At 39.5% G+C, this 24783-nt stretch overlaps 2 protein-coding genes across 2 annotated transcripts; one reads left to right on the top strand and one right to left on the bottom strand.

Moving 5' to 3' along the window:
• The first annotated feature begins 4657 nt into the window (after positions 1-4657).
• EXOSC9 (exosome component 9) lies at positions 4658-17502 on the top strand. The gene is made up of 12 exons (XM_068975000.1): positions 4658-4788; positions 5121-5215; positions 5857-5976; positions 6097-6199; positions 7113-7250; positions 9632-9714; positions 12548-12680; positions 13682-13770; positions 14427-14573; positions 15156-15340; positions 16984-17062; positions 17385-17502. The coding sequence occupies exons 1-12, from the start codon at positions 4723-4725 to the stop codon at positions 17467-17469; spliced, it is 1323 nt and encodes a 440-aa protein (XP_068831101.1). The 5' UTR covers positions 4658-4722; the 3' UTR covers positions 17470-17502.
• CCNA2 (cyclin A2) lies at positions 17303-23755 on the bottom strand. The gene is made up of 8 exons (XM_068975001.1): positions 23322-23755; positions 22295-22538; positions 20869-20981; positions 20466-20689; positions 19643-19850; positions 19110-19223; positions 18513-18646; positions 17303-18193 (listed from the first exon to the last, which is right to left on the bottom strand). Exons 1-8 carry the CDS (start codon positions 23526-23528, stop codon positions 18145-18147), a joined length of 1293 nt encoding a protein of 430 aa, XP_068831102.1. The 5' UTR covers positions 23529-23755; the 3' UTR covers positions 17303-18144.
• Positions 23756-24783: the final 1028 nt, after the last annotated feature.

The raw sequence follows: 24783 nt of genomic DNA, 5'->3' as shown, positions 1-24783 counted from the left end.
TATAAACAACAGAAATTTTGTTTTCATAGTTCAGGAGACTGGAAGCCTGAAATCAGTGTGCCACCATGGCCACCATGGCACCCTGACGGTTGTGCCACCATCTCCTTCAAGCTGCAGACTTCCTATAGTATCCTCACATGGTGGAAGGAACCAGGGAGCTTTTGTGGGACCTCTGTAATAAGGGCACTAATTTTATTCAGGAGGGTACCACCCTTACCTCATCTCCCAAAGGCCCCACCTTCAACCACTATCAACTTTGGGGATTAGGATTTCAACATATGAATCTGGCAAGACACAAACATTCACACTATAGGAGTTGTCAAGGTGTAAAATCTTTTCAGATGTTGATCATGTAGCTTCCTGTTTGAATCTTGAAAAACAGCAAAACAAATATCTCTGATAAAATGCTTGAATGCCAAAATTCCTTTAAATAAAGAAATAATAAAATGTGTCAGAACAAGAAAAGATATTGCTTTTAACTCTTTCTGATCATAAAAGCTACTCACATGCCTTATACTGAAGATTTGGGAAATTCATAGAAGAAAAAATTCAAAAGGAAAAGAAAAATTTCCTCAAATCCCACTATATAGAAATAATCATCTTAACATTTTGCATTATTTCTTTCCATGATAATTTATAGAAAACCGATTTCTATATAGGCAAATTGCATAGCAGATATATTATGTTATACAGTAAATAAAGTGTAAGTTTCCATTTGTTTATTCTGAGATCTGCCCATTGGTTTCTTTCACCAGATGTGCTATGAAATAGGCCTTTCGTCCACTTCTTCACAAGGTACTCCACCAATCTCAGTGGGTGCTATAAAGGTTAATACAATATGGCTATCTTTATACACTTCTTATAGAAGTATATGTGGTCAGTATTCTTTTGGACACATTTAACAAAAGACCAACTCAAATGTATTGACTCACAACTGGAAAGTCCAAAAATTGGTACAAGCTACTTCTACATAAAGGATCTACTTCTCTCTCTCTTCTAGAAAATATCTTCAAACAAGTTCTCTCCTTGTGGTGGCAAGATGGCCCCTCATAGTTCTAGACTTTCATGCACCTTAGTGTTTATAATCCTAGAGAAGGAAAGACATATTCTCTCTCAGAGTTCACATGTTCAAGAATGATGGAGGAACTCTTTTGGCCCAGCCTGGGTGTACAGTCAATGAGGAGAGAGGGTATGGGGTTCTACAATTAGCAGGGCCTGATCACACCCACGCCTGCTATTAACAATAACACCAGAATCACGTAGGGTCAGGAAAAGGCACTCTACCAAGAAACAGAAGAATGCTGATCAGACAAAGCAACAGATGTCCAATAAAGAGGAGAGAAGATCTATACTGAAAGATTTTGTTGAAAACCAGGTTATACTTAGATGGATCATCTAGGTCAAAATACTGACTCAAACTGATTCTTTTTAAGGGGCAGAATGTACAACATTATCTGAATCTCTTCTCAAATTACAAAAGAATTTCCCCCTGAAAGCAAGCAAATATATTCCTTGGGCATTTCAAAAATTTCTTACTAAAAACAAGGTTATGAAGTAAATATATTTCATAATAGTATGTAGATGGGAGTGGAAATGGCTTATACACCTTTGGATTGACTCCAATAAAAGGCAAATGCTCAAGTGATAAAATTACAATCCTGTAATACTAAAGAAGGAAGGAATGATGGAAATGATATAAAAGTGGAAGGGGCACAGGGGAAAGGTAGGCAAACATAGGCAAAGTATTCAAGCAGCAATCTCAGAATAGCGATCAGACATGGTGTATTGGGGCAGTTTCATGAAAAGCCTTGCCAAATCAAAAAAGGAAGGAAACTAACAATTTGAATAGCTATTACGTCAAAAACATGTCAGAGGCTTTCATTCAGACCACTTAACACAAAGCAATTGTTTCCAACCTAAAGACACAGAAGCTGAAGATTATTTAATTCACCTAGAGTCCATTTGATCTGAAGTTCATCTGAAGTCAAAGTCCATTCTTTTTCTACCACCAAGTTTTTTCCAGGAAAGGACAGACTATTTCAGTAAAGGCCTATATCCTTTCTGACAAGAAAGAGAAATTACCAAATGCCCACTAAAATAACCCAAAGATTTAAATGATAAACTTAGTAGCTAGGAGTTCTGTTGCAAAGCTATAAACATGAATTGTGTTGTTAAAGAACTTAAATGACCTATATCCTGCAATTGCCTTTCCCCTTTAAAAAAATCAGTCAGCTGTCTGAATGTGTAGATATAAGATCTGTTCAATTCCCTTCTTCACAATTTCTGTCTTCAGACAATGTCAAGCTCTTCCTTACCTCAGTCTTGGTTCACATGGGTCCTTCTTCTTGAAAGACTTTTTCTCTCCTGCAGATGATATTCTGGCTGAGCCTTCTCTTCATGAATGATTTACTTAACTCAGATGTCACCTCTACCTAGTGACCTCTTCCAGCACCTAGCCCTATTAAAATAGACTTCTCAGATAACATTTAGTATGTGAAACTGTTTTATTTGTGTATGTTTTAATTGTTTATCTCCTCCAAAGAGAGTATACAGTTTTTTAAGGGTCAGGAGCTTGTCCACCCTGTTATCCCAGCTCTTGAATTATTCTTAGGACACAAGAAGCTCTCACAAGTAATAGAAGTAATTAATTGAGCACACCTATTACAAGTGGTATAAATTGAGACTATAACGCATCACTGTTAGGAAAACACACTTTAGAAGAGACAGAAGTGGAATGGAGCCTGTGTAGGAGTTACATTGCCTATTACTAAAGCAAATAAAACAACAATAATATGTGAATACTATTATTCAGGGCCCAATTCCAAGCCAGGCCCTGTTCTAAGCATTTGACATGTGCTAACCTGTTTTACTCATAATCAATAAATTTATCATTGCTATTTTGCAGATGAATAAAAGTGAAATATATAGGCTACATTGGTGAAGGTCACAGAAAAATTAAAGGGCAGAGTCAGAATCTGGGCTTAGTGTGGAATTAATTCCTGCTTTTAACTAGAGACGGTCCTGGAGTACAATGGTTCCACTTTCCATTTTTCCATGGCTTGAAAGCAATATGTAGAAACCATACTTACAAGTTTTCATCTTTCCCCATGCAATGGATATGTAGTCGGATACTCTATGGTCATGTCGAATACTGTTAGCAACCACCGCTCCCTTAGCCATCCAGGAGTCCACCTGAAATGCAGGAAATCCTGGGTTTGATTCTTGGGTCAGGAAAATCCCCTGGAAAACGAAATGGCAACCCACTTGTTTTCTTGCCTGGGAAATCCCACAGACAGATGAGTTTGGCTGGCTACTGTCCATGGGGTCACAGGAGTTGGACACGACTTAGTGACTAAACCACCAACAAATAACTGATACAGCCGTTTTGTACCCATAAATCTATTCTGCTTTTCACATTCAGGACAATATTCAGTAAATTGCACGTAATATTTAACACTTTATTATAAAGTAGTCTTTGTGTTGGATGACTTTGCACAACTGTAGGCTAATGTAGGTATTCTGAGCAAGTTTAAGCCAGGCTGGGCTAACCCATGACATTCTTAGGTTAGGTGTATTAATATATTTTCGACTTAACATGGCTTTATCTGCACATAACTCTACCCTAAGTGGAGGAAGATCTGTACTTCTTGATTCTCTCTCCCCAAAAGCCAAGTGGTTGGCAGACGAACACACTAAAAGTCCTCTACGCCTGCTATAAAAGGAGGTTAATACCTTAAAATAACTGGGGAGACTGTAAGAAATAAACAGAAAATTTTGTTTCAGTCAGTGGTAGGTATAACACGATCAGTTACAAACTGCGAATATTCTCAATTCTTGTCAGCTTTTCAAGGATTACGAGGTTACACGGTCAGCCGGTAGTACCTTAATTCACCATCTCAACTTTCTTCCGTTCCCTACTCTTCACTTAACGGCGTTTCTCCAATTCTAGTGTTTCTCCAATGAATGTGCAGCAAACTCTGCCTCTGCAGCTTTTTAGTAGCCACATCTCAACCTCCTCATCTGTCAAGTAGCAATAATACCGTCTAGTCTACTCCGCTAGAACTGAAGATAGAAGTGTAGAAGTGTGAGAGTGCTCTACTGATATTAATTTCTATCAATCAGTGGTGATTTTCTCGGGGTCCTTTTCTCGCTTGATGCTGCTGCTGCTGCTGCTGCTAAGTCGCTTCAGTCGTGTCCGACTCTGTGCGACCCCATGGACGGCAGCCCACCAGGCTCCCTCATCCTTGGGATTCTCCAGGCAAGAACACTGGAGTGGGTTGCCAGTTCCTTCTCCAACGCATGAAAGTGAGAAGTGAAAGTGAAGTCGCTCAGTCGTGTCCGACTCTTCGTGACCCCATGGACTGCAGCCTACCAGGCTCCTCCGTCCATGGGATTTTCCAGGCAAGGGTACTGGAGTGGGTTGCCATTGCCTTCTCCGCCTATTCTGCTTACTTTGTAATAAAAGAAACAGATCTTTCCGGTTTTCTCTGAGTTTTGCCTCCTTTTGCTTCACAGCAGGGCGAGTTCAGTCAGGAAGGCGTAACTTTGCTTTGAGCTTGCGCACTAACGACGCCCCGCTAGCCTCTGCTTTCTCAGCTTCAGCCACCGCGCTTTGATGACGTCAATCCTCTGCGCCGCGGTGCGAGCTGGGCGCGCGTGAAGAGGTTCGAGTTCTGTTTTCCCTGCGAATTCCAGTACTTGTTGGTCTCCTGATTTGACAGTATGAAGGAAACGCCACTGTCAAACTGCGAGCGCCGCTTTCTACTCCGCGCCATTGAAGAGAAGAAGGTAAACTGGGAATTAGCGCTGCGTCAGCGGTTGGGTTGCAGGCGGCTCGCAGCCTTCCGGCCTGGATGCTTGGACTTAGCTCTCGTAGGCCCGGGGAGCCCCAGCAGTAGCCGCCAGTGCTTCCCCAAGCCCCCAGTATTTATTTGGCTCAGGTGGGGTCTTTTCAAGGCTCGGGTCATGCCAGCGACTGTCAGTACCCGGGCACCTAGTTTCCACTCTCCCATGTGGAGTAGTTAGTATCACACTTACCTCTAAGTTGGGCCCGGGGCCTGCCTAGCAAAGAGTGATAGATATTTGTATTAGGAATAAACGAATGAATGTTCTGCTTACAGCGGCTGGATGGCAGACAAACCTATGATTATAGGAACATCAAGATTTCATTTGGAACAGATTATGGGTGCTGCATTGTGGAGCTTGGGAAAACAAGGTAACAATTCAAATTAGGTATAAGCTCAATAGAAATTTGAAAGAACTTTATTGGCTCAGTTTACAAAGCATAAGAAGTCTGAACAGTACTTTGTTTAGCTTCCCCAAATAAGTATATTTTCTTTAATGTAGGACTTTAGTTTTATAACTACACTTTATATTTTTAATCATAAATATATTTTCTGTCAACACGAGCCACACATAGTTGTTTCTGATCTCTGTGAATCATATATGCAGCCAGCAGTGATTGCACTGAATTTGTTCCTTAGACATTTGTTGTCATTGAGAAAGGCCTGCTTTCCTTCTTTTCCTGAGTGATGTGAGAATTTGATTTTTAATGTTCATTTGGAAGTTGTGGAGATATTGGTCAGATAATGTTGGTGAACTATGCCATATGAAAACTTAAGATGTCTCAAGGTTGCATGTCCGATTGTATCACTAAATATTTGTGAAAAGAGGAGTAATGGTCATTGATGCTTAAAAATCTGTGGAATAGTAAATATTGTAATAAATGTTTTGGTGCATACCAATATATGTTTTATTTCTGTATATATTCTACTACTGCACTTTGTGTGTAACTTCAACCATAGGGATATATCATACTGAACATTTAGTTAACAGATTTGCACTTTATTTTTGCAGAGTTCTTGGACAGGTTTCCTGTGAACTTGTTTCTCCAAAACTCAATAGGGCAACAGAAGGTATTCTTTTTTTTAACCTTGAACTCTCGCAGATGGCTGCCCCAGCTTTTGAACCTGGCAGGTATTTAAATCTTTTTTTTAAAAAAACTGCTTTAACCAGAGGAAAGCGTAACAGGGATGAGCTATTGTTTTAATGCCTGGTGTTACATTTCTTGACATTAGCCCATTCCTATTTTCACAGGCAGTCAGATCTCTTGGTGAAGTTGAATCGCCTCTTGGAAAGATGTCTAAGAAATTCGAAGTGTATAGACACTGAATCTCTCTGTGTTGTTGCTGGTGAAAAGGTGGGCAGTATACCCAGAATTCTTAATCTCGGGATAAGTGCTGTTGATTTGTGGATCTCTCTACCTATACTTTCATTCCCAGAGCTTCAGTTAATTCAGTTTTATTCTGGTTCACTTCAGATGTTACGGAGTGCTGTCTATAGATCTTCCTATAGAATCTCTCTTTGGAGGGACAAAAAACATTGGTGAAAATAGTAGCTTAGATTTGCATACAAATTCTTTATTCAAAGAACTTGTGGTTTTTACATATTCTCATGTCTCTTTCTTATGTTATAAGTGAGTTGATGGAAGCAGGTAATATTCTCCTTTTTTATGGATGAAGAACTAAAGAACTGATTAAATCCTTCATTTGGATAAGTTCATTGACCTACCCAGGGCCTCATAGTGAGTCACTGGTAGTCTGACATTGGAAATATTACTGTCAACATATTGTGCTGCTTCATAATATTAAAACTTTATTCTTGATGAGGGTATTTTAACCATCTTTTTGGCTTCAGAGAAGTCACTTTAATCTTTCCACATCACATACTTGAATATTATACTTCCTTTACTTGTAAGGTTATCATAAGTATTGTCCAGGAACCTAAGTGTTTGAGTTTTTTAAGTTCGGAGACAATAAAAATACATTAGTCTTGGAAGTTAGGGAAATCTTAGTACTAAACATAACAGTGGTTCTGTTCAGTTGGAGTATATATTTTACTGTTGTCAAATGACTCATAGAAAGGTAAACTATTGGTATTTCAGGTGTTGGTCTGGATTAATATTTTTCTAAATATGTTTTTACTGGTACATTGGAAGGAATAAAGGCATGTTTTAACAGCAAGAGAAAAATTTGCACAGTGTTATCTTTCCTTACAAATAAAGCGTGCTTGTGACCAGTTAGGATTTATTTTTGTTTTAAATTCACATTTAGGTTTGGCAAATACGCGTGGACCTACATTTATTAAATCATGATGGAAATATTATCGATGCTGCCAGCATTGCTGCAATTGTAGCCTTATGTCACTTCCGAAGGCCTGATGTCTCTGTCCAAGGAGATGAAGTAACATTGGTAAGCTCCCGTGATGTGAGCCAGGCTCCTTCTTAAGAATGAATGACGTGCAGGACAACTTGTTTTAAATGAAGTTTTGTTGTAAATGGCAGTTAGATATGTTCTAAAATTTGTTCACAAGGCAAAAACTACATGTGCTCATAGTTGCCCTTGAAATCTCTTAAATCTCCTATACAGAAGTTTTGTCGACAGAAGTACAGGCTATCTTGATATTTTAGAATAGAACTAGATTGGACTGAGCATTAGATAAAGTGGTTGGCTTTTGCTTAGGGGGTGTGTGAGAAATATACAGTTTTCAGTATTTTCACAGGGAGATGCTTTGTCTTATTCTTATTCTGTGGCAAAAGCCATCAGAAACTCCTGGAAAGATTGTTAAAACATATTGCTAGTGTCCATCCTCAGAGTAGGATGGGGATAGGATGTATGACTTTGTACTTCTAACAGCATTCCCAGGTGATACTGATAGTGGTGGTATAAGGATCACATTTTGAAAACCATGGACTTAGACTATTTCCATTGTCCTTTTTTGTGTGTACAGAGTATCTCAATTTCAATTTATATAAATTATGTGCTAGGATAGTGGAAGTGCACAGTGGTGATAGTTTGATTTTTGAATTTACAAAAGGAAACATCAGATGCCCAGATTCTCTAAGCTGTCATTCATGATGCTATTTTTAGGAATTAAGTTGGAACAGACTCTTTCACTTTTCACTTTCATGCATTGGAGAAGGAAATGGCAACCCACTCCAGTGTTCTTGCTTGCAGAATCCCAGGGATGGGGGAGCCTGGTGGGCTGCCGTCTGTGGGGTCGCACAGAGTCGGACACAACTGAAGTGACTTAGTAGCAGCAGCAGACTCTTGAAAGACAGAGATGTAGACAAAGTTTTGTTAACAATGGAGATGTTCCTTTAGAGAAGGGAGTTGGTATAAGGAAATAAGAAAGTATAGTATGATTAGTAGGCAAAAAAGACACTTATTAAAAAATACTGTACAGGACTTGCCCGGTGGCTGAAGAATCTACCTGCCAGTGCAGGAGACACAGGTTCAATCCCTGATCCAGGAAGAGCTCACTGGCCACGGAGCTCCTCAGCCCCTGAGCCGCAGACACTGAGCCAGCACTCTGGGGCCAATAAGCTGCAACTGCTGAGCCCACGCGCTGCAGCTACTGATGCTTACTCGCCTAGAGCCTGTGCTCTGCAACACGAGAAGCCACCACAGCGAGCAGCCCACACAACCAGAGAGTAAGCCCTGAAAAGCCCACGCAGCAACAAAGACCCAGCATAGCCCAAACTAAGTAAATTAATTATTCATCAAAAAAGATACTCAATACTCAATATTGATGGTGGTAAAGTGGTACAGCCATGTTGGAAGAGTTTGGCAGTTTCTTAAGTGTAAGCTTAATACAGCCCACCAATTCTATCCCTATGAGTGTACTCCAAGAGAATGAAAGTATACATTCACTCAAAGACTTCTATATGAATGTTCATAGCAGCATTGTTTGCTATAGCCAAAAACTGGAAACTATCCAAATGTTCATCAACTAGTGAATGGGAAAGCAAAGTGTAGTATATCTACACAGTGGAATATTATTTCACAGCAAAAAGGACCAAGCTGCTGATGTCATGTATACTTTAAGGTGGATGAAACAGGCTCAGTTGAAAGGAGGCAGATGCAGGAGATGGAAAATTGATTCCACTTACATAAAATGCCCAGAAAAGGCAGATTTCTAGAGACAAATCAGTGGTTGCTTTGACCTGGGAGTGAGGGTGATCAACTTCAGACATGCTAAAGAGATTTGAGGTGAGTAATGAGAATGTTTGAAAAAAAACTGGATTGTGGTGATAATTACACAACTATGATGTTGAAGTTGAAGCTCCAATACTTTGGCCACCTGATATGTAGAACTGACTCACTGGAAAAGACCCTGACGCTGGGAAAGATTGAAGGTGGGAGGAGAAGGGGACGAGAGAGGATGAGATGGCTGGATCGCATCACCGACTCAATGGACATGAGTTTGGGTAAACTCCTCAAGTTGGTGATGGACAGGGAGTCCTGGCGTGCTGCAGTCCATGGGGTCACAAAGAGTTGGACACAACTGAGCAACTGAATTGAACTGAACTGATATATTTACTAGAAAGTGGATTATTAACAATTAGTGGACTTTATGGTATATAAATTATACCTCAGTAAACCTTTTTGACAAATACATAAAGTTATAAGAAAGGTGAATGGCAAAGTCAAACAGGTAATTGCAAAAGAAGTTATTTAGGTACTCAGGATTAAAGGGATTTCATCTTTTACCTTAATATTTGATATACAAAGTGATTTTTTATATGTTTATAACTTAGGGACTGTAATTATTGAAACTTATTTTCAAACAGTATACACTGGAAGAACGTGATCCTGTACCATTGAGCATCCATCACATGCCCATTTGTGTCAGTTTTGCCTTCTTCCAGCAAGGGTAAGTCTCATCCTCATCATGGCCAAAATTATTAATGAAGCTAGAAATTTTTTGTTCCACTCAAATATGCCATAGGCAAATGAACAAATCCTTTCTTTAATACTAAAGTACTTTATAGTTCTTTTCTTTCTTTTTAAGAGCATTAGTTGACAAACGCTCAGTACTGAGAATTTCCTCAATAGAAGTGATAAACTCTCCTCTAACAAAGAGACTTGACATTTTTCTTTTCATGGATTACTTAGAAATTTATGAGTTTACCACAACATGTTAGTGTATCTTCCTTAGATACAGATATTCGGCTCTAATTGGAGCATGGATGAGACTGTGGGTTCATGGAAGAAGACTTTGGAGTATATTTGAGGAGCATAATAGATGGAATAGTTATAGGATAAGAGCAGGTCACAAGGGGGAATGGTTCACAGATGGGTAAAAATCTAGGTTCCTTTAGCTCTCCAGGAGTTTCTTCACAACTCACTGCTAACTCCTTCTACAACAGAAAACCTGAAATCTTAGGTCCTTTAAATGGTGTTTATGTGCCTTTAAGTGAAAACCTGAGCCTTAAGTCTCTTTAGAAACAAAGGTATAAATATTTTAGCAATTTTATAACTGAGAATCGGAGAAAAGCTTTCATCTTTCAGTCACTGAATTTTATTAGAGGGAAATAGCACTGTGCAGTAGAGTTACTACATAAGCCATATATGTAGTTTTAGTAGCCACATTAAAAGGGTAAAAAGAAACAGGTAAAATTAATTTTGATATAGTTTATTTTACTTAGTATATCTAAAATATTATTTTAATATGTAATCAGTATCTTAAAAATTATTCCTTAGATATTTTGCATTTTTTTAATGAGCCATAAGCAGAATCTGAAAGAATTTCAAAGTACAGAATATTAGGGAAGCTTTAAAATTAACCAAATTAATGTTTTAATAATTCTGTTGTCTCTTTACATTGAAGTGACTCAAATTCATAGGCTCAGACCTACATACACTCTCTTGATGTTATTATAGTGCTGTCTTTTAAAAATGATGTGACTAGATTGATACTTCTCTGTCCATGGGATTTTTCAGGCACAGATACTGAAGTGAGTTGCCATTTCCTTCTCCAGGGGATCTTCCTAATTCTTCCTGACCCAGGGATTGAACCCATGCCTCCTGCATTGATAGGCGGAGTGGATCAGTGTTAAAGAAGGTGCCTGCAGTGCAGGAGATGTGGGTTCAGTACCTGGGTTGAGAAGATTTCCCTGGAGTAGGAAATGGTAACCCATTCCAGTATCCTTGCCTGGGAAATCCCATGAACAGAGGAGCTGGGCGGGCTACAGCTCATGTCAGACATGACTTGGCTGAACAATAACAAATCTTTTTAAAATATCCATTATCTTAAAACTGACACACAATGGGAGAAATAGTAGCAAACCCGACAAATGATTAATTTCCAGAATATACAAGCAGCTCATTCAGCTCAATGGAGAAGGCAGTGGCACCCCACTCGAGGACTCTTGCCTGGAAAATCCGATGGACGGAGGAGCCTGGTGGGCTGCAGTCCTTGGGGTTGTGAAGAGTCGGACACAACTGAGTGACTTCACTTTCACTTTTCACTTTCATGCATTGGAGAAGGAAATGGCAACCCACTCCACTGTTCTTGCCTGGAGAATCCCAGGGACGCCCAGGCAGCCTGGTGGGCTGCCATCTATGGGGTTGCACAGAGTTGGACATGACTGAAGTGACTTAGCAGCAGCAGCAGCATTCAGCTCAATACCAGAAAACCAACAACAATCAAAACATTGGCAGAAAATGTAAACAGATGTTTCTCCAAGCAAGACATACACATGGCATATAAACACATAAAAAAAGATGCTCAACATTGCCCATGACTATACACATAGTGTATAAACCCATGAAAAGATGCTCAACATCACTCATTACCAGAGAAATGAAAATCAAAACTACAATGAGGTATCACCTCACACCAGTCAGAATGGCCATCATGAAAAAATCTAAAGACAATAAGTGCTGGAAAAGGTATGGAGAAAAGGGAACCCTTTTGCACTGTTGGTGGGAATGCAAATTGATACAACTACTGTAGTATGGAATTTCCTTAAAAAATGAGGAATAAAACCACCACATAACCCAGCAATCCCACTACTGGGCATATATATATATTTATTTATTTATATATGTATACCCTGAGAAAACTATAATTGAAAAAGACATTATGTGCTCCAGTGTCATCACAGCACTATTTCCAATAGCCGGGACATGGAAGCAACCTGGATGATTATTGACAGATGAATGGATAAAGAGGCTGTGGTACATATACAGAATGGAATATTACTCAGTCATAAAAAGGAAAAAACATTTAACTCAGTTCTAATGAGGTGGATGAACCTAGAGCCTATTATACAGGGTGAACTAAGTCAGAGAATGGCAAATATCATATATTAACACATACATATGGAATCTAGAAAGATGGTACTGATGAACCTATTTGCAGTGGAGTAATGGAGATGCAGACACAGACAACAGACTTGTGGACGCAGGGAAGGAGGAGGGAACAAATTGAGAGTGGCTTTGAAACATAACCATACGTAAAATTAGACAGCCAGTGGACACTCCCTGTATGACGCAGGGAGCTCAGATCTGGCGCTCTGACAATCTAGAGGGGTGGGATGGGCTGGGAGGTGGGAGGGAGGGGACATAGGCATACCTATGGCTGATAGATGGTTGATAAATGGTAGAAACCAACACAGTATTGTAAAGCAATTATCCAATTTAAGAAAATTGACAAGCACGCAGTGTCACATTTGTTCAGGTAAACTTAACATTCATTTCAGAACATATTTATTGGTGGATCCCAGTGAACGAGAAGAACGTGTAATGGATGGCTTGCTGGTGATTGCCATGAATAAGCATCGAGAGATTTGTACCATCCAGTCCAGTGGTGGGATAATGCTGCTAAAAGATCAAGTCAGTATTTTGATTGATGTTCCATTAAGAATAGGTCTCATGTTTTTAGAAGCATTTTCTTGATTTTTTGCCTAAAATCCAACAGGTACTTTCCGTGATTGATCCTAGGCTCTGTTAGACTCTGGTTTCATGACTGTCCTTATGCTCTGTTGTCCTTATGCTACAAGGGGTCCTTCCTCCCTTCCTCCCCTGTGTGTGGCGCTCCCCAGTCTAAGCCCCTCTACATAGAGGAATACTCTTCTTCCCAGTGAGGAATGGGGTTTATATCCCTGTGTTTTTTTAAGTGTCGTAAAGTAGATTTAGGTATAAATTTTACTTTTGAGATTTGGGTAGAGTGGGCAGAAATTCTCAAATCCAGCTGCATATAAGGTTCATGTGGGGGCTTTTAGAAAATAGATTGCCACGTAGCACATGGTGCAGCTGGTTAGGAGCACAAGGCTACTTGGTTGGAATTCCAGCTCTGCCTTTACACTAACTGACCTTCGGCAGATTAATTCATCTTTTTGTGCTTCAGTCTCTTTATCTGTAAAACAGGAAGTAATCTTACTGTCAGCACCTTCTTGTTAGGAGAACGTAAGGATCAATATGGATACTTTGAACTGTGTAGCATAAATTAAGTATACAGTAAATGTTATTTCCAGAGATTCTGATCTACTGGTCCCTGAGGCCTGGGAATCTGCTTTATGAAAGCTTCTGATGGGACACTTTGCAGCTCTGTCTTGAGCAGAGATAGGGATCACTCACAGAAAGGAAGTGAGTGTATGTGTGGCCTTTTCAGTGGTATCTTACATTGTCATAGAAAAGTTTTTGGGTCACTTCCCTTAATTAAAAGTCTCTTACATCTTGCCTTAATTTGTGTTTTTATATTGTATTATTTTCTAATTTGAAAAAAAAGTAAGGCTTAAATTGCAAAGGTAAAACTAATCTTATGTTTTTAGTTTTGCTAAAGAAAACTCTTCGATTTGTTGTCTATAAATAATAGTATTCACTTTTATAAATAGGTTTTGAGATGTAGTAAAATAGCTGGTGTGAAAGTAGTGGAAATTACAGAGCTAATACAGAAAGCTTTGGAGAACGACCAGAAAGTTAGGTAAGTTTATTTTTTTTTAGAATTAAATGGTCTTGTTATAAATTTTTCTGTTAATGACTTTTCTTGCACAAGCATAACCATACAGTTTTTACATTCAAATCTTTCCTTATCTAATAGTCTCAGTTGAATATAGTACTTAATGTTTTTGAAAGTTGATCAAACTGTTTATTGTATTGGATTTCGTTTAAGCATAATCTACTGAAAAGCCACACAATGCTTTTCTTTTTTTTTTTTTTTAATAACATTTTCTTAGGAAAAAGAGAATCTGGTAACTTATACTAACAGAACACAAGCTAGGGTTGATCCCCATCTCTTCTTATTCTGTGATGTTAAGTGATAGTTTGTCTTGGCACTTCAGTGTCTGCTGTGGTCTGGGAGCTTACTGCCTACCGGGTGGGGCTGGTTTGAGGTTTGGAGAATAATATACCTCAAGCACATGCTTGGCATGTGGTTTAATAAATGGTTAATTATAGTAGCTTTCTATTATCTCTCTTGATAGGCCAAATAAATGGGTTAGATTAAGTTAGTCAAATGATTTCTCATCCAGTGTCTCTCATCTGTCATAAGGATAAAATAGTTAACTTTTTTTTCCTTCCTGTCTTCTCTTCCATCTCATTCTCTCTTTCCCTCCCCACTCCCTAAAAAAATCCACATAGGAAAGAAGGTGGAAAGTTTGGCTTTGCAGAATCTATGGCAAATCAAAGGATTACAGCATTTAAAATGGAAAAGGCCCCTATTGATACCTCCGATGTAGAAGAGAAAGCAGAAGAAATCATTTCTGAAGCTGAACCTCCTTCAGAAGTGTATCTTTACTGGGTGATTTTTTTTTTTTCCAGTAAAAATAAGATTTATAATACTTGTGGCATGATTAGGGCTGTGTGAAGTACGTGCATACTGAAATTTGTTTTCTGAAAACACTATTAGAAAAAAACATTTACAAGACAAGAGTGATGAGGTAAATTGATGGTGTAACATCTACCTTCTCTTCAACTTCTCAGAAATCAGAAAATTTTATATTTTAACAACTTTCAGTGTTTTATTTTCCTTTGGAAAAATTCTTGAATCTCAGTGACATAATCAAACCCTATATATACATCATTGCATTGTTCTTAAAGTTGATTCATTCACCAAATTTATTACTACAACTGAAATGTTCCAAGCCAGTGTGTGTCTTGATATTTGTCACCCATTCTGTCCATAAAATCTTAACCTGAATTATATTTTTTCTTCATTGTTCAGCCATCCATAGTATAGCCATTAATAATTTTTTTCTAATAATTTGAGGTGAACTTCAGACTTAACAGAAGAGAACTTATATTCTAATTGTTTTCAACACTGCATCAAATAGCAGTATATTTGTTATTCAGTTTTCTTAACTTGCCAAGTGTTTCTAAACCTGTGCTGTGGACTCCTGGGACCGCCCAAATTGGAGAGGGAATAGAAAACTCCTGGGGTCATCTTGAAGACTCTGAGAAGGAAGATGAGGATGAAGGTGGCAATGATGAAGCTATCATTCTTGATGGTATGAAAATGGACACAGGAGTAGAAGTCTCTCATATTGGAAGCCAAGGTATGTGATACTTTATGGCTGTATGTAATGTGTATATATATATACACATATATATCTTAGAAGTTTTATTTCTATATTAGCAGTTACTTATTTAGAGGGACTAAATGTTGATTTAAATTTCAACTGCTGAGGCTAACTGCAATGTTAACTCCTAGTTCTTTTCTAAGAATATACTTTGTAGAACAGTGGTATTCTTTGATATATGAGGAGAGTGGCATAAAAGGTTTCTTTTTCTTTTGATTATATATCCAGGGCAGTTGTAAAAGGATAAGTTTCTTAAACCTCATTCGTGCACGCTGTTTTTTCTTTGTATAGTTTTTAGTGCATGCTCAGTCACCAAGTTGCCTCTGACTCTTAACGACCCCACTGAGTGTAGCCCGCCAGGCTCTGTCTGTGGGATTTCCCAGGCAAGAATACTGGAGCAGGTTGCCATTTCCTCTTCCAGGCAGTCTTCCCATCCCAGGGATCAAACCCCCGTCTCCTGCATTGGCAGGCGGGTTCTTTACCACTGAGTCAGCTGGGAAGCCTCAAATATAAAAAGGAAGTGTCATACATGTATTAGAATAGTGCTGTCCATACAACTTTCTGCAGTGTTACAAATGTTCTGTCTACACTGTCCAGCATAGTAGCCTCTAGGCCAGTGCTGTTGAGCAGTGAAATGTGGCTTGTGTAACTGAATACTGAATTTTAATTGATATAATTAAGTAGCCACATGGGGCTACCATAACAGAGCTGTATGAGAACCCACAACATTCTAAATGTGCATGAACAGTGGTAGTCCCAGATGTTCCTGGCATCCTGAAAGCAACAGAACTATAGAAATGGTTCTCACCTGTGGATATTTTAAGGAAAGCCAAATTCTATCATGAATTATTTATGTAGACATAAAGTAGGTTGGTAGAGACCTAAAGGACAGTTACTAAATCTGGCTGAGAAAATAGTTGCACATACCTGCCTACCTTAAGAACCTACTGGGGTTTTTTTTGTAAGGCAAAAAAAAAAATTCCCCATTGATTGGGACCCTTACTCAGCTTGATACTTTTTTTTTTAAAACTATATATGCCTTTATATATATAGGTGGCCCACCTGCCAATGCAGGAGACCTAAGAGACACGGATTCGATCCCTGGGTGGGGAAGATCCCCTGGAGGAGGAAGTGGCAACCCACTCCAGTTTTTTTGCTTGGAGAATCCCAGGGGCAGAGGAGCCTATAAGTCCGTCAGGGTCGCAAAGAGTTGGACACAAGTGACACAACTTAGCACACACATACTAACAAAGGAAGAAATGGAAAACTCTTAGTGGATCGGAAATGGATTTGTAGGAAATGGATTCTTCATATACTGTTTTTTGGAATTTAAATTGACACAGTTTCTGGAGGAGTTTGGCAAAAATCTTTTAAAAAGCACAAGGAATTGAGTTGGCATATTGACTTGTTTCCAGATTAGTTCTATTAAAGATGCACTGTATCTACAAAATATATAGATTTACCCCCCTAACTTTTCTGTGATAGCAGCACACATGGTTTTTCAGAGCTCCAATGAATAAACTCAGGGAAGAGAAGAACCAAACAGATCTGTAAGCCTCCAGCCAAAATGACTGGGCCTCTTCTATCTGAAATCTAATTCCTCTAACATTTTCTTAAAGATGCCCCTATAGTGCTCTCAGACAGTGAAGAAGAAGAAATGATCATTTTAGAACCAGATAAGAATCCAAAGAAAATAAGGTAACAAATTTCTCATTTATTTCAAATGTATACTCAGGACTCTTTAGAGGCTTGCTCTCTGGTTTATTGTCATCTTACCCTCTCAACAGACACCTTTTTCATTAGTAATCCAATCTTCTATGGTTTCTCTATACATCTGCATGGGTGCCTTTCAAGGTTACAGTATTCTTCTGCCACAGTTGGTAAATATCCAGCCTACTGGAATAAGTAGTTTGGATCACCAAAGTAGGGGGCAGTATAGGAAGTAAGGTTGGTAAAAACCATTTGTGGAATCAGCTCATAGTACTAATACTGTTGAAACGTTAATTTACTTTGTTCACAGAACACAGACCATCAGTGCAACACAAGTAAAAGCACCAAGTAAAAAGCCAGTGAAGAAAAGAAAAAAGAAGAGAGCGGCCAATTAAAGTTCACAAAGTTGTATATTTGTGTATATAACTATTAAAAAGGTATTTATTCAGTGCTAACAATCTTGAGTATTTTATTCACAAATCCATCATAAAATCTACTTCTTTATACAGTTTTTTACATTATGCTTTAAAATAAATGTCTGGAGAACTCTACAGGTTTTAAATAGCTGTCATTTTGGTAGGTCAAGTGTACTAAAAGTTGACGAATGAAGAAGTGTGTACACCGGCCTGACAGTCTCAGATTATTCCCAAGTCACAGCTGGCCCAGTTTCTTAAGGAAGTGAATGTCAGCACCTGTGTGTCGGAAGGAGACGCCTTCCCAGTCCTGATGAATTTTTCTGAGTGAAATCCTGAAGTCAAATTTTTACTTCAAATTAAATTTGACTTACAAACCAAATTTTCCAAATCAATTTATTAATTATTATCCTGACAGCTGACATCATTAATACTTTAACAGAAACCACTTAAAATTAGCCAAATATCTAAGATAGTTACATTTACAAAAGATATACAAATTAAAACCATTTAAAAAGTAATAGATACCATAATTTGTACTGGACCATAAACTTCTGTATTCAGAAATGATTGTAAAATTAAAACCTAAGATAAAATCTATACACCATATACTTTGAGTGATTTACATCTTAGAAAACAAAGGCAGTCTTTTCACTGTTACACATTTAGTGTCTCTGGTGGGTTGAGGAGAGAAATACCGTGATACCTGTAAGTAGGAAAAAAAAATCCATTTTTAATAAACATTCATTGGGTGAAGCAGACCATGGAATTATACACATACCAGGAACTCACAAATTTCTGCCCACTTGATTTAATATTTACAAAACCAGTCTGGTCCCCCAAACATGCATGCATGCCCTGTTCCTCTCCCCTCTTCTCCCTCAAATATAGGACAGAAAGCTCAAAACACATGGCTGCTAAGAGAGTGGTTGCTTAAATAATAAGTTAAAATATTAAGGAACTCTGAACTGTAGGATAGCCTGGAAAAGCAAACTTGTGTAATATCTACTGCTGTTAATTCTTACTTTGAATTTTTGTACTTCTCTCGTATTGACTGTTGTGCGTGCTGTGGTGCTCTGAGGTAGGTCTGGTGAAGGTCCAGGAGACAAGGCTTTAGAGTTTCCAGAGTATATCCAGTCTTCTGTACTAATGATTCAGGCTGCAGGAGGGAGGAGAAAACCACTGGACTTTGTTTTTGTAACAGACACTAAACACAAGTTAGTAGTTGGCATTAAGCTTGAGTTTTGTTAAACTTCAGTATTTAACACCTCCAATGGTGGACAGGGAGGCCTGGCATGCTGCAGGCCACAGGGTCACAAGGAGTCGGACACGACTGAGTGACTGAACTGAACATTTTCCAGTTTTCTTAAGCTCCTTTTTGCTGACTTCAGTTTTTACAGTTTTCCCTGCCAGTGGCAGGCCTTGTTGCCCAAATTCTTTAAGCACATCTTTCAAATGTGCAAAAGTAACTAAGCTTTCTAAGACAGGACGCTTTAAACAGAGTAGATGGTTGAACAACTCTTCCAGTTCAGTACATTTAGATAACCATCAATTATCTACGACGGTTATCTGGCACAGGCATTTAAAATCAAAAAGAAGATGTGTGAAGATGTAATACATACCCAGCTTTGTCCTGTGACTGTGTAGAGTGCTAAATGAAAGGCCGCTGCAGCGATAACTGATGGCAAATACTTTAGATATGGGTCAGCATCTATCAAACTTAACTCTCCCAAAAACTGGAATGAAAAAGTAAATAACTATGATCATAACAGCTCTGGAATTCAAACCTCAAATCCGCCTTCTCTGACCTAATTTTTTCTTGTCTTTTAAGACTGGCTGTATAGCAACCATATAAAAATTTTCAGTCACATCTTTAAATATATCCACTACTGCATTGTTCTGCTTCATTCTCATCCTGTATTTTTCCTCTAGCCTTTAGAACAACCCTTCTGGCTACCACTTATGTTCCATTCTCATATCCCCAGTGCTTTCCCAATTTACATTATCCTTTGCGAGTGATGGGCTTGCTCTCATGTGCTGCAGCACTCATCTGTCCCAGAATAGTATATTCCTTGACCAAGACTGTATAATGAAACTACAGCTTGCCCCAACTGTGACCTTAGAATCTTCATTCAACAGAATGAAAGGAACTTACCATTGCTAAACTTTCAACTTTGCAGTTTGCAGGCTGCTGATGCAGAAAGTACTGGGTAAGAAACTGATTTATTGTTGGTGCAGCTAAGTCAAAAGCCAAGACTTTCAAGACTAGGTGCTCCATCCTCAGAACTTGTTTCTTGGTATATGTATCATCTGTAATGTATACAAACTCTGCTACTTCTGGTGGGTATATTTCTTCAAACTTTCTACAATGAAAGAAGTAATTAGTCCTTAGAAAAGCAAGCTTGTTTATCCCAACTTGAAATCCCTTAAGCAGAATCAATGGAATGAATCTGAAACCAGTTCCCTGTTTCCACTGATACTTGACCATTATTAGCTGAAATTGGTTAAATGCTAATTAAAAGCCCCCATATATGTCTTCCACTGAAGTCCAAGGAAATGAGAGACTGACTTCCCAAGATGGGAGCAAGGTCAAGTAACTGAAAATGTGGGAAATTTCCTTAGAAAAAGAAATGCTTTATATTTTAGTTTTCATATCTTAATGGGGGAAAGGTAAGATTTTGCTTATTTAACAGAAGGTACTTTTCCGTGGAAGGAACCATACTTTGTAACTTGGTCCTAGTGTATTAAAATCTTGCCAGTCTGTAGGTTCAAGTGCCCTGAAAGACTGATCTAGGCAAATTAATGTCCTAAATTGATAGTTTCATCTACACTACCACCCCTCACGTAGTTGTGAGTCCTGCTTTGTGTTATATGTTAGAACATCACACTTGCCAAATATATGTATTTTAAATCACAATTTCTTCCCTACACAGAAAAATACTAATCACTTTTAACCCAACAAACCAAGTTGGACTTACGAGGCTAAAAGCATAGCAGCAGTGCCCACAAGTTGAAGTTTTCCTCTCAACACAGACATGGATGAAAGAAACCTATCAATGTAGTTCACAGCCAAATGCAGGGTCTCGTTCTGCAGTTTATATTCTTCTCCTACTTCAACTAACCAGTCCACGAGGATAGCCCTCATACTGTTGGTAATGTCTGGCTGTTTCTTCATGTAACCCACTTTAGGCTTACATTTAACCTGTTGAGTGTTAAAATTGCAGTTAGATATTCTATCATTAACAGATACCAGCTACATGCTAGAAACTTAAATATAGTATTAATCAACTGGCAGTTAAAAAATTTAAAAACATCATCTTAATTTCATTTCCCCACAGTAAATAAACAGCAGTATAAAGAGTAGATTCAGGGAGCAGTTACCTCCATTTCCCTAAGGTATGTGTGAATGTCCTCATGGTAGTCTGGTACTTCATTAACACTCACTGGCTTTTCATCTTCCAGTACAACTGACATTTCCATAGTATGTGGAGACTCTGGGACAATTCAAAAATACAGTTAAGTTCACTTAAGAGCTAAAAATGATTGTCCTTGTAAGGAGTCCCATACTACCAATGAGCTTATTTCATCCAACTAAAAGAGCTTTTTATGACAAAATACATAGAAGATTAACTCTCATCTTAGTACCTCTGTCTACTTAGTTTTGGAATGATCTTAATTAAAATATCATTGGACCATTAATGGGAAAATGAATTTGAGGAGCAGGTTATTAAGTTAAACCATCATTCATCTTGCATGATAGGAAGACAGTGGTTCTGTTAGAACAAGGTTAAAATCCAAAGTCTGAGATAATATCTAGGATTTGTCATAAGAGAGTTTGCAGACCCCAAAGTCTAACATTTGCAAAGCATAATCCAGGCAACAATTAGAAGCAGGACTAACAAGTGTGCTAAAGAGGAAATCAGATTTGTCATGGGCAGTTGAAACATATTAATGGTACAATCAATGGCTGATTGGTAAAATTCATCTTTGGAGGCAATGAATGTCATCCATTATTATTTCAGCTCAAAGTTTACTTTGAGGTTAAAATTTGCTGTGAATTTTAAATAATACACAAATTACTGTATTTCCAAAGCACTTCTCTGCTATACCTCTCGTTTATACAACTAAAACTGATATTGAATTCAGTGAGGTGTCCAGTGAACCCATAGTCTGATGGTAAAGTAGCACAAACTGTAGACAGAGCTGTCCATAGCAGTTACTCTGACTCACAGGAAGACAACTGTCTTTCTGATATCAGACAATCATTCAGACGGGTTTTACAGAAACAATTTTAGAGCTGGACGGGATGTTGGCTATCTCAATATTTAAAGCTGCATCCTCAGATGGCGTTCTCTGAAATGGTGTGAACAAAGTTAGTCTTAACTGAAATATATTCTCCCAACTAAGCAAATATTTTGAGGGTCAATTAAGTCTTTGGGATCTAATGAAATTGATATGACTAGCAGTGTACCAACCCAACTCCAGTGTTCTTGCCTGGAGAATCCCAGGGACAGAGGAGCATGGTGGGCTGCCGTCTATGGGGTCGCACAGAGTCGGACATGACCGAAGCGACTTAGCAGCAGCAGCAGCAGCAGCAGCAGTGTACCAGAAGGAGCACAGGATTAGAATCTTTTTGGAGGTCACCAGGTCACAGATTAGCTGTGAGGCCTGAGATAAGTCACACCCTTTCTACACTTGTTATGCCTAACTCATAATGTAGTAAGGCTCAAGTAAAATGTCTTAGAAGGAAAATATTAATCCGACCTATTTAACAATTACATTTATTCAAGTTTTCTTTAAAACTTACCAAAACTACCATCCATTGGGTAATCAAGAGGTGCCAGTGGCTTTCTTGGTCCTGGTAAAGTAACAGCTGAATTAAAAGCCAAGACATCTTCACTTTCTGATTCTTTAGATTCAGTTGGCCTCTTTTGAATCTCTTTTTCTGCTTCGTCCACATGAATGGTAAATGCAGGCTGTTTACTGTTTGCTTTCCAGGGAGGAACAGTGACATGCTCATCATTTATAGGAAGATCCTTAAGAGGTGCAACCTACAATGAAATAATTAAATGCTTTGAGCCTATTAAGTGGAATTTTACTTTCATCCCCTTATACTGCTGAGTATAGTCCCAAACCCTCTATCAGGAAAATTAAAACTTTTGGGGGCAAAGTTCAGGCAAGGAAATTTGAGTAGCTGGAGAAAGAAGAGATGCTTCAATTTGTCATAGGCATTCCTGTGACACCAAAGATGTCAGTCACACCAAATGGAATTATGCAAAACTAGGCCAGAGATGGCTGGAGTGGCAGGCCGAAAGATGCCAAATTTAACAGAGATGGCAAAAAACAAGTGGTTTTCCTTTTTCACCCTAGGGTGGAGCAACAGAGCAAATTCAGTAAGATGGCGGAATTGACCAATAGCAAAGTACTTTTTATACCTTCGCCCAAAGTAGAGGTAGTTTCTTTACCCATCCATATGGGGAAGACGAAGGTCGAAATAGTGCCTGGGGTTTAAAGCAGAAAGGCGCGGAGGCGGGCAAAGACCATACTCAACGTTGTGGGGCTTGGTTTGATCCCATTATCTATGGAAAAATACTCCCAATGGAAAGCTGAGAGGCAGCATGAAAGCACAGCGCTGTCAGGAACAGTATGGAAGAGTAACTCATGGCAGTAATGTGGCGTCCTACACTCTAGAAACCCAGGGATCAAGGGACTCCAGATCCTGGCCTCCCGCGAAAAGCCCAGGGAATGCTTTCTCGCCACTCTCCTCTGCCGGCTAAACCCGTGCAAAACCCCCGCTCGGCCCTCCCTCCTGAGGATATCGTTCATTGCTTTACCCGTCGCGTCTTAGGCCTCTGGGGCGCTGGACCCCGCGAGTTCCCGGCCCTCAGTACCGCCAGCCCAGCCCGGGTCCGGGGCTGCTGGGCGGGCGCCGACTTCTCGGGGTTGACGTTCTCCTGGTCCTCCTGGAACGCCGACTGCTGCAATGATAGCGCCGAACCCGCCTCGCGGGCCGCAGGCCCGTGCGCGGAGCTGCCCAACATCACTGCTCCCGGGGGCGCGGCGGGATCAGCCCGGCGCCAAGCAGCGTGCACTGAGTCCCGCACACCAGCCGAGGAACACTCCAGCCGTACCCGCCCGCCGCAGCCCTAGCCAGCCTGCCCGTCTGCTCGGAACCGTGCAGGACCGAGGAGACTGAGAAAGGCGGAGGCAAGAACTGCCGGGCGTGGAGGGACAAGGACGCCCCCGAAATGAAGCGAGCAGCCCGCCGGAGCTGCGGCTGTTCCCGCAGTTCAAGTATCCCGCGACTATTGAAATGCACCAATGAAAGGTGCCGGTCCCTGTGACGTCACTCGGGGCGACGCGGTCGCAGGCGAATGAAGGCGGCTGCGAAGGCACCCGAGCAAGGGCGGAGCGGGACGAAGAAACAGAGAACGGCGGCAGAAGGAAGGACGCCTGCGCCGGGCGGGGAGGCGGGGCCTAGGCTTATGGTGGCTTTAAATACCGCCGCTACGCAGTTCCTGTCTTAGGGTAGGGGCGGCCGCTAGTACAAAGTGAGTTACACTTTAGCGATTATTAGTGGGCCGTACATAGAGTCTGACGGGTTAGTCCATGGGGTCACAGAGTCAAACATCACTTAAAGACCACACCATCACCACCCGGCCTTTAGCCACAGGACCTCCAGTTAGCATGACTGAAGTTTCTCAAGGTCTAAAATCGGATCCGGCCATACTGGCCTGGTGGTCTTGTTCAAATTACTCAATGTTCTGATTCTCAGTTTTCCTATCTGTTAACTGGGGTGATAATATCTACACGTTATAAGTTATCATTAGTATTAAATAACGTGCATAAATCATTTCATACGCTGCTTATGTAATTGATACTCAAGTGGATGACTACAGTGTCATCTTACGATTTTCGTGCTTCTTCACAGTCTTATCCTTTTTTTCTTCATGAAGATGCAATTAAACTGCCACCTTGAATTACTGTTGATATACGTAACAAACTAATATACAAGAAATTCAACTAGTCAGCCGTTAACCTTCATCTTTTTCCCCCAAGGTATGGCAGCCAACAAAAAGCATGGAGTGAAATTCCAGTGACCTAGATATAATTGTGTTCCATTTAGAAATGAAGGTTGTCTAAATATAGTAAAAAAAATATGACCTTATTAAAATAAAACTGATAGAAATATGTGCCTTTAACAAATTTTCACATTTAATATACAACAAGGCTTGCACAACACTAATAAATATAATGGCATATAATTGAGCATTGTTGTTTCCCAACAAATTAATA

The sequence above is a fragment of the Capricornis sumatraensis genome, chromosome 7 (assembly GCF_032405125.1).
Source record: "Capricornis sumatraensis isolate serow.1 chromosome 7, serow.2, whole genome shotgun sequence".
Lineage (NCBI taxonomy): Eukaryota > Metazoa > Chordata > Mammalia > Artiodactyla > Bovidae > Capricornis > Capricornis sumatraensis.
Note: the sequence above shows the minus strand (reverse complement) of the source record. Positions and strands in the feature narration are given on the sequence as shown.